Raw genomic sequence first — 17216 nt, 5'->3', positions numbered from 1 at the left:
CTGGAAGGTCACAGGTTTGATTCCTGCAGCTGCCAATGTGTCTATTTGTGTTTTTGACGTCATTACCAAAGCTCTGTTTGCTAGTAGGACAATTCTTTAGCCACAAGGGTAATGAATCTGTTGGTATTCATGTATTTGTAGCCTCTAAATGATCTATAAACTCTTGTTCTAGTGTTATGACTTAACCGACACCGGCTTCCTGTTAGCATTTACAAATATCGTGCAACACACCAAAGCGTCTAGTGTCAAGACTACTGACTTTTCTCATCCGTTAGTCATAATTAATTTAGATCTGGTCGGGCTGAAAGGCTAAATAAACAAACTGAACTTTATGTTTTCTGCAGCAGAAGCAGAAATAGCGCTCAATTTGTGCACTGCTTTTCAGTAAATACCATCTGATTATTCCACAGAATGAGCTAATGAGAACTCTGCAGGAAACTCACACGGGATAAATAATATTTGCATATGGTATGTGCATGTGCATATGTAATGCTTTTTTTTGTCTGGTTAGAAATGCAAGGCAATTCATGGTGTAGTATATATTTCTTTTTGTAGAAACTAGTAATTCATGCATAAAAACACTTCTCTTCTTCTTTCTAGATTTGATTTGATCCAGGTATGACAGACACTTAAGTATATAAAGCAAAATTCAATAATTTGCACTGGTGTAAGAACAGGGCTTTCTAACAATGCGTTGGTGTGGTTTCATCTTCATCAGTGGAACAAATGGTAACTGTTTAACCCACCAGGGGTCAGATCAATACGACAGAGCAGCCAAGTGAGCGGGGGATCCATAAACATAATCACACAAGTGAAGAGGTCAAAGTAGGATTTATGAATCCTTCTTTACGACCCTGTAAAACAACCAGTATTCATTAACCTGTGAGAAAAACTTTGCTCCCATTTGCAGCACCTGTGGTCACATGACCGCCGAGCTGCAGGTGAGAACTGTTTAAAAGGAGGCGTGTGGACGGAGGGAAAGCAGACACTGAGCTGAGCACCTGCTAAGCACATCAACAGCAAAAGAGACAAAGACGCTGCAAGACAAACTGCCGCTTACCATCACCATGAAGGCCACACTCGCCACCATCGCCGTCCTCGTCCTGGCTCTCGGCTGGACCTCTGCAGCCGTGCAGGTTGAAGTAAGTGCATCAGTTTATATTTTTGTCCAACCTGCACAATTTTCTACTTGTTTAAATAATTAATAGTTGAATTAATCTGCATGTAGGCATATAAAGTAGATGTATACAAACTAGGATTCTTTACTGTTGTAGAATTTATATTATACTTAAACTGTCCAAATTTCTGCCTGATATATTTGATATAATTACTTATTTAGATTTTTATTGGAAACAGGGCCTTAGGTTGAATTTCTGTAATATTAACATCTGCCTGTTCTTCCAGGAGAATGGATTGTCTTTCTCCCTTGAGGCCGTCAAGAGGCTTCAGGATCTGTCAGGGGGAAGCGTTGCAAGTGAGCAACAAAACCCACGACTCAGAACGAGCACCATGTACCTGTGTGCCGACCCCATGCTCCCTCAGGAGTTCCTGCCCCTTTGCAGGCAGAGAGGAGCATCTGCATCCCTCACCAGACTATGTGAGAATATTACATATTCAACACTGTCATTGTGTTGGATTTATATTAATATTAATATTGAGTTACATGTGATTCAACAGTGTAGCTAACATCTGTCCTTCTGTTTCCTGTGTTTTCACCAGCTGTAGTTCCCATGGACGCCTGTGAGATCTGCGCCTTCGCCGCCTGCACTGGCTGCTAAGAAAAACAAAGCAAGCCACAAACATCTTGCCCAGCTTAAGACTTGTGATTTTTTTCCTATCCCTCAAAACTGTTTCAGGGAATTTTAAAAACATTTGCCTGCAACAATGATTGTAAAACTTCATGTTCCCTGAACGCAGAGGTTCTGACTCTCGCCTGTTAGACAGAAAAGCCCCAAAATGAAAAAAAAAAAGAAATCAGACAAATTGAGGAATATTTTTTGACAACTGTTACTTTATAAAATATTAACTCCTTGACATTTTGTTTTTTGGATTGACCTTGTTTGTTACATTTCTGTCTTACCAAGCTTTGTATACCTATTTAAAAGTTTCTTTTTTCATTTTATCTTCTTTTGTATTAACGTTTTTTTGAAATAAAAGCTTTCATTGAGACTTCATGTGCACATTGGGCTCTTTTCTTTCAATGCAATGACTTTGAATTTTATTAAATTGGGGCGCTGGTTTAGCTCAGTCGCTAGAGCAGGTGCCAGCTGTACAGAGGCAAAGTCCTCGGCACATCAGCTGCTGGTTTGACTCCGACCTCGGCTCTCGTGTTCACAAATACATTTAAAGCTGCTTGAATTGATTTTTGGCCACTAGGGAGCAAAAAAGATTAAAAGGCAGACAGCATCAATACCACAACTAAAGCCCTTAACCTATTGATACATTTTTTAGCAAACTCTTGTCTAATCCTACATCAGGTAGACAGAGATCAACATGTCAGGCCATTCTTTTCTGGCCTTTCAACTCACTTTTGATCTCCTCCTTAAAGGAGAAATCAGCCACTGTCAGTCAAAGCTGGTGTTCTCTGTAATCGATAGAAGCAATAATATTTAAAATTGACGCCATAGCTGTGGAGAAAGTTGTACAAACAGCTCGTGGTTTCGCCCATTCTTCATTCCTACAACACCCAGCATGCATTGCACCCCTCCCTCTGAAAGGAGATGCTGGAGTGAAATACTACCGTTTCGCTGCAGGCAACGGCTCAGAGCGGGACAGAATCTGAAATACGACGAGAATATACCGGTGGATCGTTTAAAAAAACTTCAGTCTGCAGTCTACATTTCAAACCTGACAATTTTGAACGGGACATGACATCGGAGGCGTCCTAGATTAAGGAAGTGTAGTTTAGCGAGCTCCCTGGCCCTTTGCCAGATGACTCGTTTTACGTGGTCTGACGAAGGTTTTTTCAGGGCCCATTAGAGAAGCGGATAGCATCCACCATAATGGCATTAGCTCCCCATAATAGCATCATGGGACTGAGGTTGAAAATCAGTGGCCCTTTAAGAACAAATCCAAGTTTAAAGCTATGAGAAGCTCAACTTTCTTCATGAGCTAGTAGCAAACTTTGTCTTTCTAAAGTTTGTTGTTCGGTAGGTCACATACACAAGGGGTAATCAGAGCTTGTTTCCCACAAATGGCTGCCTGCAGTGGTTGATGAGAGAAATAAAGTCCACACTTAAAGCCAAAACAATGAGCTAAAAGCAGTTAAGAAGCCTTCGATGTTAATTCTCTATATACTCACTGTTTTGAGCCATATGCATTGCTATCTTCCTCAGTGTTTAATAATAAATATGGACATTATCAGAATCTATATATTGTGTATTTCTTGTTTATTACATTTGTATGGGTATGAAAAAGTTTACAAAATGTAAAAACTCAGTTACAGGTTGAAATAATCATATAAATGTTATTTTGTACCAATAACAACTTACCTGTCTTAACTCCTAACTCGGCAAAGATAACATTTTACAGTACATATGCACTTGTTAAGTAACACTCACATCTACATGTCCCTTCTGTTGACCTCAAGCTGCATATTTAAGACTAGTTGAAGTTATCATTATGACCCTCTGAGCCCTGAACATTCTGTTATTATTATCTGCCCAGGCCCTCTTCGCCTTCTCTTCAGCTTTAGATATATGGCCATAGTCAATGTTGTGAATAATTTAATCCATGCATTTTATATGAGTCAGCTAAACTACCTCATTAAACAGATATAAGGTGAGTGCATGACCCCAGGGGACTCTCCGCGTACCCTCTCTGACACCTGCAATATTCAACAACATTGATGCCTGAAGGAAAATAATATGAATAATGATGAATGTAAATAACCGTTTTTTTTGATCGCCATAGGAATAATAATTCCTGACATACATGAACCAAGGATCTTCTTGCTGTGGGGAATCAGTGCAAATAACATGTGTGCATTTAACATGTATATAATATGGCAAAATCTTACACTTTTAAATATGTTATTTTATAGAGAAAATAAATCTTTTTTTTTTGCTCTTAATTGACCCTTCGCTAAGTCCCGCCCCCTTGGTTGCTGTTGTTACGCCTGTCAAGCTTTCGCACCGGCTTGTAAATAGTATGGTGTTTTCAACTATAACAGTGAGAGTTGTTCCAGGGGAAATAATACCAAATTTCGGGAAAAATAGTTCCCTAATATCAGAGAGAAGTTGACAGAATGGATGATAATACGCATTTGAAAGCTACATCCAGAATATAATTTGTCAGCGGAGTTTTGAAGAGGACATAAAAATCGAGGCAAAAGCTCGCCAGTCCCAATGCAAGGGGCAGTCACCCTATGTCTTGACAATTCATTTTATCGACAATCATATACAGGAACAACGATGTTCTTGCACAGCGGGGTAAGTCAATATATGGTTTTATTTTAAGCTGTTGTTTAGTTATGACTCCCTATAACTTTCATTATGTAATATATTTTAGCTCTGAGCTAGCAAAACTAAATTATCCCACTTTTTCATTTTGTTTAAAGTGCGTCAGGATATTGCTCGCATATCGTGAGCTTGATCCATACACGGGATCTGGATTAATTAATTGTCAACCGTCTTTGTTTGCTAACATGCTAACCTAGCCAAGTTAGTGAGCGTCTTACATTGGAGCAAACAAATGAGTTTTTGTTGATCTTCGATGGATTAAACTCCGAGTGAAGTCTTCCACAATTACACAATCTCTCCTCTTGAGTTTTTGGCTAAGGAAAAGCTAAAAATATGACACCACCCTCTAAACTTCGAGGAAATCTGCTGTCGGACTTGCACATTCATTATGCACACTGTAGCTTGACAGGCCTCCCGCGCCTGGTTACGGTTGCTAACGTAGGATTGGACAGTGGCCGTTCAAGGGAGGGGCTTAGCAAAAGGTTAGTTGTGTTTCCAAAAAGATACATGTCAAACTATGAACACTTAGAATACATTTCAGTAAGACCAGTTTGAGGAAAATGTTAGTATTTATATAAATAATAGATTTAGTAATTTATTATACAGTTTATACTAAATTGGACTTAGTGTATCTCCTTGAAATCTTTATCCTGGCAGTGTTGAGGAGGAGACGATCTTTGGGCGTGTAATGAGTTCCTTTGATCAAGTAAATTAAGTGATCAGATAGGACAAAAAATATTCCAGTAAACAGTGATTGCTTTTCAGTATTATTCTTTCTATAGTTGTATTACAAAAGCAGCTTCCTTGAGCTTTAGAAAAAGGATTGTTTGATCCTCTCTGTTCTTGATTATAGGGCTTTCATATATCAGCATGCTCCGCTCCGATGCTCCCGAACTCCATTTACCTCTCAGCACTTATTACAGGATATAATTACGACTCATCATTCTATATAAAGTTGGTTGGCCTTCCCTGTCTGAGGGATATAATAACCAGAGGTACTATTTATCTACATCTAAGACCTTGGTGTTAAATTATTACACATCTCACACCACCTGCTTAGGCCCGTATCTAACCACTACTGATGTAGGAATAATTGACATGAGTGCAGGGCTCGTCTTAAGGTCAAAACAATTCCAGCCCCTTTAATAGCTTACACTGAGTCTGTTCTTTAATCCGTTTTCTGTTGTATAAAGCTGAATACATGTGGCCCCGTTCTTTTGAATATATGTGAATTTGTCCTTCTTAATTGTTAAAGTGCATTGCTGTAAAAAAAGAAGGTATTCTCATTAAACCAACCCTGTATTAATAAAGGTTAAATACATGAAAACATGAAGACAAAACTAACAATAGGAGAAAGTATGGAACCATTTCAAAACTTGCACAGCATTCACAGTATTGTAACACCAATTACAGCTGTGGCTCAGTGGAGGAGTCGACCGTTTCCCAGTCGGAAGGTTGGCGGTTCGATCCCCAGCTCCTGTAGTGTACATGTTGAAGTGTCCTCGGGCAAGACACTGGACCCTAACTTGCTCCGGTATGAATGAGCGTGAATGGTTATATCCTGATTGGAGTTTGGCACACCATTGTAGCCTCTGCCAACAGTGTATGAATGTACGTGTGAAAAGGTGAATGTGACATGTGGTGTGAAAACGTTTTGAGTGGTCTGAAGAAGACTAGAAAAGAGTCTATTGACCATTTACGTTTTCTTTCTGCATCATTTGTTTACCAATAGATTCATAACATACCAGGCTTAAGCCTGATTTAAACTTCGGGTCACATGGCAGCCATCTTTCTTTCGACATCATGTTCAGGCTGAGAAGCTCAAATGCTGTTCTAAGGACCGACATCGGGCCATAAGTCCACTTAAAACAACAAATTTGATAACCCATTAGTTACCAATAGCTAAGTCATACAATAGCTAACGTTGGTGCTCAACCAACTAGCTAACATTACAGCTAAAGCGGTAATATTTTGTTAGTTAGGAATTAAAACCTTCCTTATAATATCTTGCAACACGAGCAAATAGTTACCTAGAAAGTGATTAAATGCTAACATTAGCTGTTGTCATTGGTCTGCTTGGGATCTTCACACCGAAACTTTGGTCGACTGTGTTTGATGCTAGTTTGTAGCTAACAACTACAGCGTCCAACAGAAGCCAAAACTGGACCTACTTGAAGACCTACTGTGTCATGTATGCATATTTTCAGTGTTGCAGTAATTTTAATTATTACCCCAAATTCTAAACATAATCTGCTCAGTTTCAGTCGGCCTGAAAAAGCTCAACACTGTGAAAGAAATCTGCAAACCAGCCTTTTTGCTGTGTAATTGCCTGTCAATGCAGACTCACAGGCCGCCTGCTTAGGCTGCAGCGACAGCTCTACTTATCTTCACATCACATAATTAGGCTTGACTTCCCAGTCACCCTGCTTGTTGCATTAATAGTGTGAAATATCGTCCATTGAATTTTCGCCCTTGTATCCTATTAAAAGAAAAATATAGCTGATATCTCTCTTCGCACATCGACTTTTACTTTGTTTTTTTCATTTGAAAATAATATCCCCCCCTTTTTTGTTTATCTCCTGGGATCCAAAGTAATACACCTGCACCCAATTTGGGCTTTATGTAACCATTAAAAGGCCTATTATCAATTCATTGTTGAAGTGTGTTGATACTTTGTTCTAGTTTCAGACGAATTACTCCACTATTTTTTGGGGCAAGAGTCACGCTTGACTTTTCTATTAGTGTCTGACAAATAGATTTATATCCTGCACATCCTGTTATGGTCCAAAATATCATTTCATTCTTCTTTTTAACAGCTCCCATTGTGATGTTTCATCCCTCATTGTCCAGTATTTCACCAGCTGGGTAAGTTAAAATTCTTGTTTTGACATTTCTTGTATGCCATGGACCTTTTCAACCCCATTTTTCAAAGAGATACGATCAGTGTCTCTTTGAGAGTCTTGGTGTGAGTATGTGTCTGAATGGCATCTTGGACCTCTGAAAAATTATACAATCCACTTTTTTTGAAAATCGATGAAAAGCTTATTGATTTTACGAACAATAATTGTCTATATACTTAGTAGTTTTTCATTAACAACTACTGCATTTGTCTTGTCTGTGTGTGTGCGTGTATTCTAAGGGATATTGTTATATAATAAACACCATCCTCATCCTGAAACTGCTCCTGTTATTTTGGCAAGATGAAGAAAGTTTGGCCAAAAATATAAAAACAGGAAAGAGAGATAAACAAGTAAGTTGAAGCATTGACCTCCTCTCATAACTCAGCAGAGTAGACCCGCCAAAATGGGTTGATTTTGTGACTTAGAGTTCACACAGTCAGGACACAATCCCATTCATTGTTGATGGAACAGCTCCAGACTTTGAGTCACAATGAGGTCACAGATTTGACCTTTGTCTGTTTGCAAAGTTTGGGAAAGAGCTGCTCCTTCCTGCCTCTTCCTTCACTGATTTAAAAACCAGTGGCGGCTGGTGAAAAATATTCTAGGTGGGGCTGTGCTGTGCCAGTTTTTTACAACCATCCCACTACGACAGTTTTAAAAAGTAAACATGGGCAGCAAAATAGTGCATTTACATGGCTACATCCAGCTAGCCAAGCCTTTCAGTTGCAAGAAATTCCTCTGGTGTAGGTTTTACCCTTTTCACTCGCTTGTTGGTTGATTTTAATATCTGGCTGATCCGGTCCAGTTTCTTTAATCCGTAATTTTTCACTTAAACTTCTCCTCCTCTCGAACGGATTTACACGGAGGGCGCTTTTACGGAGCGTACAGAGTAAGATTTCAGAATCGTCCTTCGGGGATTATTTTCTACGACGCTGATTCATGTGATATGCGCGTATCTTGCTTTATGTGTGCTTTTTCCAGCGCCCCTAAAGCAGAGACGAGTAGCCTAACGCTTGTTTCCCACATTTCCAATGAACATTAATTAATGTATATATTTTTTGGTATATATACATGTATATATATTACATATTTAAATAAGTAATTTTGTTAATATTAGTTTTTTAAAATAAAATAAATAAAAATAAAAACACACTCTCCACTAGGGAGGGCGGCACCCTAGCGCCCTCTATTGGCCAGCCGCCACTGTTAAAAACATATCTTAAAGTTAGAAAGTTTCAAGTTTAGTATCTTTTAAATTGTTTCAGCATTTAAAGTTTATGGAGTGTAAAAATATGGCATTAAAGTTGCCATTTGCGTCTGAAAAACGTCATCATCTTCAAATATTACAGCTGCTCAAACAAGTGACCTATGTGACTCAGCGGTGTGCGTATATTGCTGTTTTCTTATTCGACAGCGATGTGAGGAATATCTGTGGGAGAAAGACAAGGGATGAGATTTATTAGGTGGCACTGAGGCATCCGATGCGTTACAATGAAACCCAAAGTCAATAAAGAAGTATGGTGCTGACGGGGAACAACAGAGATAGAGGTTATAAATACGTTCAGAGCGTAGTGGTTATAAACTAAAGAAGAGGATCCACTGCAGTTTCATTACGCCAGTCTTTGACAGGTCCGGATTCCTGTACTTTTACTCTCCTCGTCTTTATTAATAAATCACTCACTAATCTGTTCAGACACTATATAAGAGGCAGAGAAGAAACACAGCAACCACAGAAAATATCCTCCTCTAAACTGAGAAGCATCATCCGAAAATGAGAGTGCTCAGTGTGTGTTTTCTTTTCACTCTGTATTTTATTCTCTTAATGCATTTTCTAGAAAATTAAAGACACCAAGGAGTGAGTTTTATTTTGTAAAGTCCAGAGTTCATCAGTGTTGTTAAGGGATAGTTTAGATTATATGAAGAGGGGTTGTATGAGTTAGTCAGGGTATTTTCGACAGTATAAAGGGGTTAGCATTGCCCCTGTTTGGAGAAGCCTGCTGGGATATTTACATGGAAGCTAAGCTATACAACTTTGGATTTGCAGTAAGACTTATTTTACCCACTTAAAAAAGTCCCATCCAAAAAAATCAGTATCAGTTTATATGCAAAAATGTCTTTGGCAGAAAGGTAAAGCAGTCAAAATCCTCCAGACAGCCTTTTAATACACAACTTCCATGCTCCTATGCATCAGGCATACGGTATCAGATCAGCAGTTTGGGTGCAGTCTGAAATGCCTGTAATCAAACTGAAGTTTTCTAAAGTTTTCAAAGAAAGCTACGCTTGCGTATAATTAAAAATATACTTTCCTATGAAATAAAGTTTTAAGAGAGGATAAAAAAGAAGCTAACGATATAGTCTGTTTGGTTGCAATTGGCAGACAGTTAAACAGTCCGGTGGATCTAACTGCAAAGGCACCTCTTCACAATCCTGGATCTAGGAACATCCTGCATTGCTGCATTCACTGATCTCAAAGAACACCCAGGCACACAGGGAGTCAGTACATCTATTATGTAATTTGGACCAAGGCCATTTAAAGATTTGATAGTGGCCAATAAAATTTTAAAATCAACACAATACAAAACAGGCAGACAGCGTAAGCTTGTAAGCACAGGAGTAATATATATTGTATATTTTGGTGCCAGTAGAACAGCCGCATTCTGCACAAGTTGGAGTCGGTGGAAGGAGCTCTGACTCACGGGCCTAAAGTGTGTAACAGTAGTGTACATTGTGCAAATCAGTAGGACACATGAATGATCTTATTTTGGAAATTTGCCTTAGATGAGAGAAGGAAGACTACACCATATTCTTTACACAAGCATTGAAACACAGATCCGCCTCTAAGATTACTCCTTGAGTTTAATGTCATTGTTCAATAAAACATGCTTACTTTGAATAGTAAGCATAGATGATTGACTTAAATCAAATATTATGACTATCTTATAATATTGTATATGATAATATTATGTTATAGGAAGTTCATCCCGTAACAGTACTGAAAAACGCCAGGGTTCTAGATGATCTGGCTTAGATGGAGAATATAAATTGAAAAGAGTCAAGGACCAAGTCTAGACCCTTGAGGGACACCACAGTTAAATCTACATTAGACCTGGCATTTGCCACGACCAAATTAAACATTAAAACCACCCACTAAACAACCACAAGGTTTTCCCACTCTATCTTTCAAACATGTCTCCATCTGCAAACAGTTTTAAAAAGTATCCTCCTGTCTTCACTGTCACTGGCATTTCATCATCCTTCTTTTTTTCTTTAGTTTGTTGTCACTTCTGTTAACCCCTGACTGATGATCTGAATCAGCATGTGGAGGAATAAAGACATTGTACCGTACTCTTGAATTGATATTGATTTTTAAGGTGGGGTGGGATTAAGTGGCTAATATATGTTTTGCGGTAAATAGCTTAACTTCTGTGTTGGTACTTGGTCTGCCTTGATACTCTATTGGTAAGATCATCATCTCTTTAAGGTAGAAGATGGATTTTCGAGGATGTGTGTCCCCTCCTCTAACATAACACATGCATATCAATACCAACTTTTCAGTCCAGTCATGTTCTTTCCTTCCTGCAAAGCCAAACCTAAAGTGGCTATAGAGTCCTCTCTTCCTGCTCAAGTTTATGAATACATTAAGCTAATTTCCACCCTTGTACCTACTTATAATTTCCATTGTAAGATACAGCACACTCTGTCTCTGAATTCAAAGCACCAACTTATGGAAAATTTAAATTATGCCAGATTCGTTCCTGAAAGTACTTCTTGTTCTTTCACCACCAGGCTGGAGACAGAATCTTCCCTTTGGAGTCGGTGAAGCAGCTGAAGGAGCTGATGGATTTAGATGATGACAGCGTTAGCCTGCACCTTCCTGAGACGAGCGTCATAGCTGCTTGTGCCAACCCTCTCCTGCCCCAGATCTTCAGGTCCGTGTGTCGAGGGAGGAGAACAGGAATCGTTTTCTCCACACTAGGTACGAGGAGCAGAAAGAAACAAATGAATATTATAGTTGATGAATACATGACTGATCAGATATAACTTCAGTCCAAACACATCCTCTCCTCTCAAGTCTTCTATAATGTGTTTTCTGATCAGTATATAACTGTGAAAACTTAATTAAACAGCACACTACAGAGGGTATTGCAGGGATAAGAAGTTGTGCCAGTGACAAATTGGGACAAATCTTTTTCATCACAACAAGCAAATAATACTGCCACAGTAATCTTCCAGAACAAGATTCAAAACAAAAATAAAAAGGGATTGTCTTTACATCCTTGGAGAAGACATTGGACATTAAAGGATAAGCTTGGCGGTATTTAAGATTTGTGTTATTGTCAACAGATTCCATGAAAATACAACAATGCTGAATATTTCCCTGTGCACTGAATCACATTCTATGTTTTACTACAGTACTTCCCTTATTAAAGTTCATTCATTGAATGCAGTTTGTAGAGAATACCACTGAGTCATAACTTGTACTGTGCACAGCTGAGCTACAGCACTAAGCAGGCCCTAAGGCTTTTGGTTACGAATGATGCGATTCATCTTTACAAACAGATCAAAAACATGTGATTGGATTTTTAAAATAGGCTAAATTGTGTCATATAACAGCTCGGAGATATAGGTTTTAGGAAATACAATGCATTTGATGGATTAATTAATTAGATTAATTGGTAAACCCCAATTTTCCAAGACATAAAATCAGCAATTACGGCAGCAAGACAGCATCTGTGTGATTGATCTACAAGAACATGTACATTTTTATTGATGTGTTGGTTATGTAAGGAAGAATAATAAAAATAATAATAATACTAATAAGGATCAGGGTTTGGTTGCAACAACACTTAAAAATATAGACTGTACTTATATTGCGCTTTTCTAGTCTTTGCGACTTTACACTACATATCACATTCACCCATTCATACGCAGCAGAGGCTGCTACGTAAAGTGCCCAACTGTCAATCAGATATCACATTCATACCTGTTGGCTATGCCACCGGAAGCAATTTGGGGTTCAGTGTCTTGCCCAAGGACACTTCGACATGTAGCCTGAGGGAGCTGGGGATCGAACCTCCGACCTTCCGATTGAAAAACGACCGACTCTACCACTGAGCAACAGCCGCCACTTGTGTCAACAAATTGTTGATTTTGGTCTTTAAATGGATTTGTTAACAATAATAATAATAAAAAAATAGAGTATCCCCTAATATTTCCTTAACTATGATGCTGTTGCAATAAGTGCAGCAATTGGTTAGCTTAGCTTGGCGCTTAGACTGGAAACAGTGGGAAAATGTTAGCCCCAATCTGTGCAAAGCTGTCAAAATCTGCCTGCTGGCAAATATAAAACTTGTTAATCAATGAGTTATATCGCGTTTGTTTAAGTCTTATAATAAATGTGAACAGACATAAAATTTAGGCAGGTAGGGAAAGGTGGATTACCAAAATAGTCAAACTATTTCACAAAGGACACAATTAGGCTCTTATAAAGGCTGTTTAATCAGCAGTTTTCGCTCTCTGTCAAACATAACACTAGAGACAATTACAACAGCCTTCAGTTAGTTCACTCAAAGGGATAATCTGTTCTCCCTGTTTACACATGTAGCCATCCACATCCTGCAACTGCTGCTCCATAAAGTGGCTCTGAAATGATAATGCCAGACAAGAGGCCTTTAAAAAGCTGAGCAAATACTCTTTAGAGACCATTAAAGCTTATTAGACACAGACGGCACCCTTGTTGCAAACAGATACGGATCCTATTATCAATATTAGCTGTATTTCATAACACTGAAAAAGCAGGCCCTTGGGATGCACAAAAGCATCTTTTAGGTCACATAAATATTTATGGTTAATTTTCATTTTCCTGCATTTTACAGTGAAAATCGTCTCGCCTTCGGATCCTTGTGAAATATGTGCCAACCCCTCCTGCTTTGGCTGTCTGAACTGAGGCCGCCATCTGCTAAACACACAAACACATCGACTGAGAGCCTCTGGGGGCTTCATTCTCCATACTACCTTCACATGATATCTATTTATAAAGTATTTATGGACATCGGCAAAACTCATCATGTCTCCAAGAAAATAACAGCTCTCATGGCTAAGAGGTCAACGTACTGATTTTAAGTTAGTGAGTTATACAACATTTGTATACGTTTTAGAAGATGCTGTTCAAATGTATATGTTCCTTTGTCAGAACACAGATGTTGCAATGTTCGAATATTATGTTCTTGTCTTCAACTTAAGTTGTTGAGTCGAATGCAGCTTCTTCATAATAAAATATATGTATTATTTACAGCCTTGAAGCATTCAAAGAACACAGTACTGCATCCACACGCTGACCCCATTTACAAATGGTTCTAATCTGATCTGACACGTTATTCAGGTAACATTATCCGGATAAAGGACCGCATCTGCAGGTAGTCTTAGTGTTTGTACCGTATGAAAGTGTAAACGTGATCTGTCCCAAGTGCTTGCATCTGTGCGTCATCATTCCACTTTGATATGTAACACCAGGTTTAGCGGGAAAGATTTGATCACTTGATATTTGGATAACAAGTCCAGATACAAACCACATTTGAATTCAAGGCGTAAACTTGATGTTGGCCTTACCTCTATCCAGACACTAGACATGTGCACAAGTAACTTTCCTAACCGACTTAACAGTGGAAAAGTTACAGGGCATAATGTTGAGTCCACTAATATCAAATAACAATGCTTAGTGAAAAAGAATTAAAACTTTCACTGATTCCAATATCAAATCAAAGATTGTCTATTTGGAAGATAAAATGACCCAATTCCAAAAGAATGTTTCCATCACTGGCTGCTATGTTTATTTTTGCACCCGAATTCTGTCTTTTGAAAATAAAACTTGTTTGTATAGATGTTAACAATACTTTGGTTCATTGTTATCGTCCAAATAAACCAGCTCTGATCTGAGATGCTAGTGTTGATTGATTTTCACAGTGACCCATCACATGGCTCTGATGTGTCATGTAGGAAATCTTATCAAACACGTGTACACACTTCTAAAATTAAAATAAAATTTCATCAGGCAGGAAAGCCAACTACAGTAGCTAATTTATGGGATGACAATCATGTCTGTGCATCACTAACAATAGGCATGAATATGCAAGACATCAGTGACCTGCTTTCCTGCAGCATGCTTCAGAGCTATGCTGACCATCAGACATTAAGGGAACATATTTACAATCATTTAAAGCTGCCCTCACTGCCTGCATTGTGCTTGTGTATGCCCACTAATCAGTAAAACTATAAATAATATCAGTTAGAAGAGTCTGTACCAGTCTGGTAAAAATGATCAACCTGAACAGACACTGTACTCAACACTTAATGTTGTTGCTGATGTGTGTTGTTCTTCATAATGTGCATTAAAGTATTTAGAAATAAGCTCACTTATTAGACAAACAATTATAGAATTAACAGAATTAAAAAATATTCAAAAATATATTAATGTTTACATTCTTTTCTTGTATCAAAGTGTTTATTACTTACATATCTAAGTTCAGATATTTTAACTTATCTTATTTTACATAGGCACCAATCAGGTGAAAATGTTTATCAAAACAAAAAGACAAATGAACTAAGCACAAAAACAAAATGCCACAATAAAAAAGAAAAAAGAATGTTTGATCAGTATCCAGTGGTGGAATTTAAATAAGTAGGCTAAAATTATTTATTAAGTAGGCTATACATCTGAAGTTCTTCGAATTTACCTAAGACTCATTCCAGTTACTGATTTATGAGTAATATTTGAATGGTCTGATATTTGGACAAGGCTATTTGTTGGACATACAAGTATTTAGTAAAGTCTGGAAGAGTCTCGCCTACAGTTTTAAAACGAAGACGGAAGTAGCACGGAGTGAGACCTCTTGCCTTATTTAGATCCTCTGCTTCTTCCTCAGCGGCAGCGAATGTCGACCTCTGGCGGTTATTCAGTGACGTAACAACGGTTCGTTTAAATAAAATAACGGACATTTTTAGACAAACCTTCCACTGACAGGTACAGACTTCAATTCCTTCGAAGAAATACATATATTTGTTACGTTTGTACACACAGAATAATATTAGAGCAAACGTCTCGGCTGTAGTTCAATTTGTTCTCTGTTTTAGGAGAAAAACGAAACATTTGACACCATTCAACTTTGGAAATTGCCATGAAGTGAGTCAACCCAGGTAAATAGATAGAGGAACAACCGGAAGTTGTGTTAACTAGCTATAGCGTCAGGTACCGACCTTAATTCAACACAGATTCGTCAAAAAATACATATATTTGGTAACTGTGTACACACATATTTATGATAAAAGTAATCTGTCTGCCCTGTTTCAATGTTTTTCTGTTGTAAGGGAAAAACTGACCGTTCGACACTCATTCAACTTTAAACGATGTAGTGTGTCAACTCAGGTAAGTGAACAGAAAGTTGTGTTAACTAGCTTGTGGACTGTAGTGGAATGTAATGTGTTTTGCTACACAGAACTGCAGCATGTTGGATGCATGATGAAAAAATAGAGTTAAAATGTTGCTTGGACACACACAGAAAGCCGAAATAAGAAGTGGTCAACCACCAGCAAACGTTGTTTATGTTTCCTGTGTGGACACCTTTCATTTAAGATGTAAATGTTCGGATTCTATTCTCTAGGTAAATGAGGAACTGTCACGTGGCTCGTTGGTCTAGGGGTATGATTCTCGCTTAGGGTGCGAGAGGTCCCGGGTTCAAATCCCGGACGAGCCCTCGCTTTTCAAAAATGTCAGATACATTGTTGCAAGTCGGCAGAGACTGATGACTGGTTCAGATTGGCAGAAATGTAGACTGAATGAAAAGTAAGTAAGTAAACAAATATAAAGTTATATATTAATAGTAAACCCCGTAAACAGTATATGTGAGCTGTAAGCTAGCTGAAACTGGAGCTGCAAGACAGTACCACATGTACAGTATATTCTGTATCCATTTTCCAGAGGTCTTCTTATGTTTACACTGTGAGTGAAATAATCAAGCCCAATACCCTAGAAATGCACTTTTAAAGAAATGCTGAAATATTCTAGATGTCTTACAAGACTTTTAAAAACACATTTCCCCAAAATTCAAGCAGAGATTCGTTATTTGTTAAACTTTGTCTTGTCTCCATTAGAAAAAAGAAAACCTGTTGGTATGGTTTTGTGCTGACTAATCCCCAATTAAACCCAATTAACCTTTGACATCTAGAACCTTTCACACAATCTGCAGCTCTTTAATTATAGAAATAAAAAAACACTAAGCAGGCAAAAGAAACAGCAGATAAAACTTTCAAGTACATGCAAAAAGATACAGAATATAGGCAATTAGGGACAGAAATGCAAAGAATAAACAAAGAAGAATGGTTCTGAAATAGTTTGATAAATAGATTTTTCAATCCAAATCAAATACAAATTTCTGATCATTCGAAAGATAAATTAAGTTGTTTATTAGAAATACAAAACATTTTCTGTATCCAGCTTCTTAAAAGTGGGGATTTGAGCAATTTTGCGATATTTTTATTAATAGATTGCTATTTTGATACACTTAACAGATCAATCATAATTAAAAGTAATGCTTCAGTTGCACCCCTAAATGCAGTGGTGGAAAGTAACGAACATTTAAGTAACATACAGTAGTAGTAGTATATTCTACCAGACTATTGAGGCAGTATTTTTTTCAGAGGGAAATATTGTACTTTTTTTAGATGTAGATATATTTTAGTACAAAACACTTGATCTACCATTGCCTTTTAAATATGATGCATTATATTAAACTGTAAAAAACACCTCTATATAAAGTAGTTAAACCAGCAATACCATATCGAGCTGCAACATTAAAACCTC

General features: G+C 37.9%; 1 protein-coding gene and 1 non-coding gene across 2 annotated transcripts; both read left to right on the top strand.

The window, feature by feature from the left end:
* Positions 1-1067: 1067 nt before the first annotated feature.
* Positions 1068-1778, top strand: LOC138606499 (guanylin). Its single transcript, XM_069678967.1, has 3 exons — positions 1068-1142; positions 1405-1597; positions 1720-1778. The coding sequence occupies exons 1-3, from the start codon at positions 1068-1070 to the stop codon at positions 1776-1778; spliced, it is 327 nt and encodes a 108-aa protein (XP_069535068.1).
* Positions 1779-16038: 14260 nt separating this feature from the next.
* Positions 16039-16110, top strand: trnap-agg (transfer RNA proline (anticodon AGG)). Its single transcript has one exon. It is a non-coding gene; the product is annotated as a tRNA-Pro (tRNA).
* Positions 16111-17216: the final 1106 nt, after the last annotated feature.

This window comes from Semicossyphus pulcher, unplaced genomic scaffold, assembly GCF_022749685.1.
Source record: "Semicossyphus pulcher isolate SPU_LCO1_2020_fin unplaced genomic scaffold, fSemPul1.0.p SCAF_3, whole genome shotgun sequence".
Taxonomy (NCBI): Eukaryota; Metazoa; Chordata; class Actinopteri; order Labriformes; family Labridae; genus Semicossyphus; species Semicossyphus pulcher.
Note: the sequence above shows the minus strand (reverse complement) of the source record. Positions and strands in the feature narration are given on the sequence as shown.

What these genes read in the sequence shown, in the direction of transcription:
- LOC138606499 (XM_069678967.1), top strand. Translation starts at nt 1,068, where the DNA reads ATGAAGGCCACACTCGCCACCATCGCCGTCCTCGTCCTGGCTCTCGGC. An exon ending in CTGCAGCCGTGCAGGTTGAA is followed by an intron (nt 1,143 to 1,404) that starts GTAAGTGCATCA and finishes CTGTTCTTCCAG; the next exon opens with GAGAATGGATTGTCTTTCTC. An exon ending in TGCATCCCTCACCAGACTAT is followed by an intron (nt 1,598 to 1,719) that starts GTGAGAATATTA and finishes TGTTTTCACCAG; the next exon opens with CTGTAGTTCCCATGGACGCC.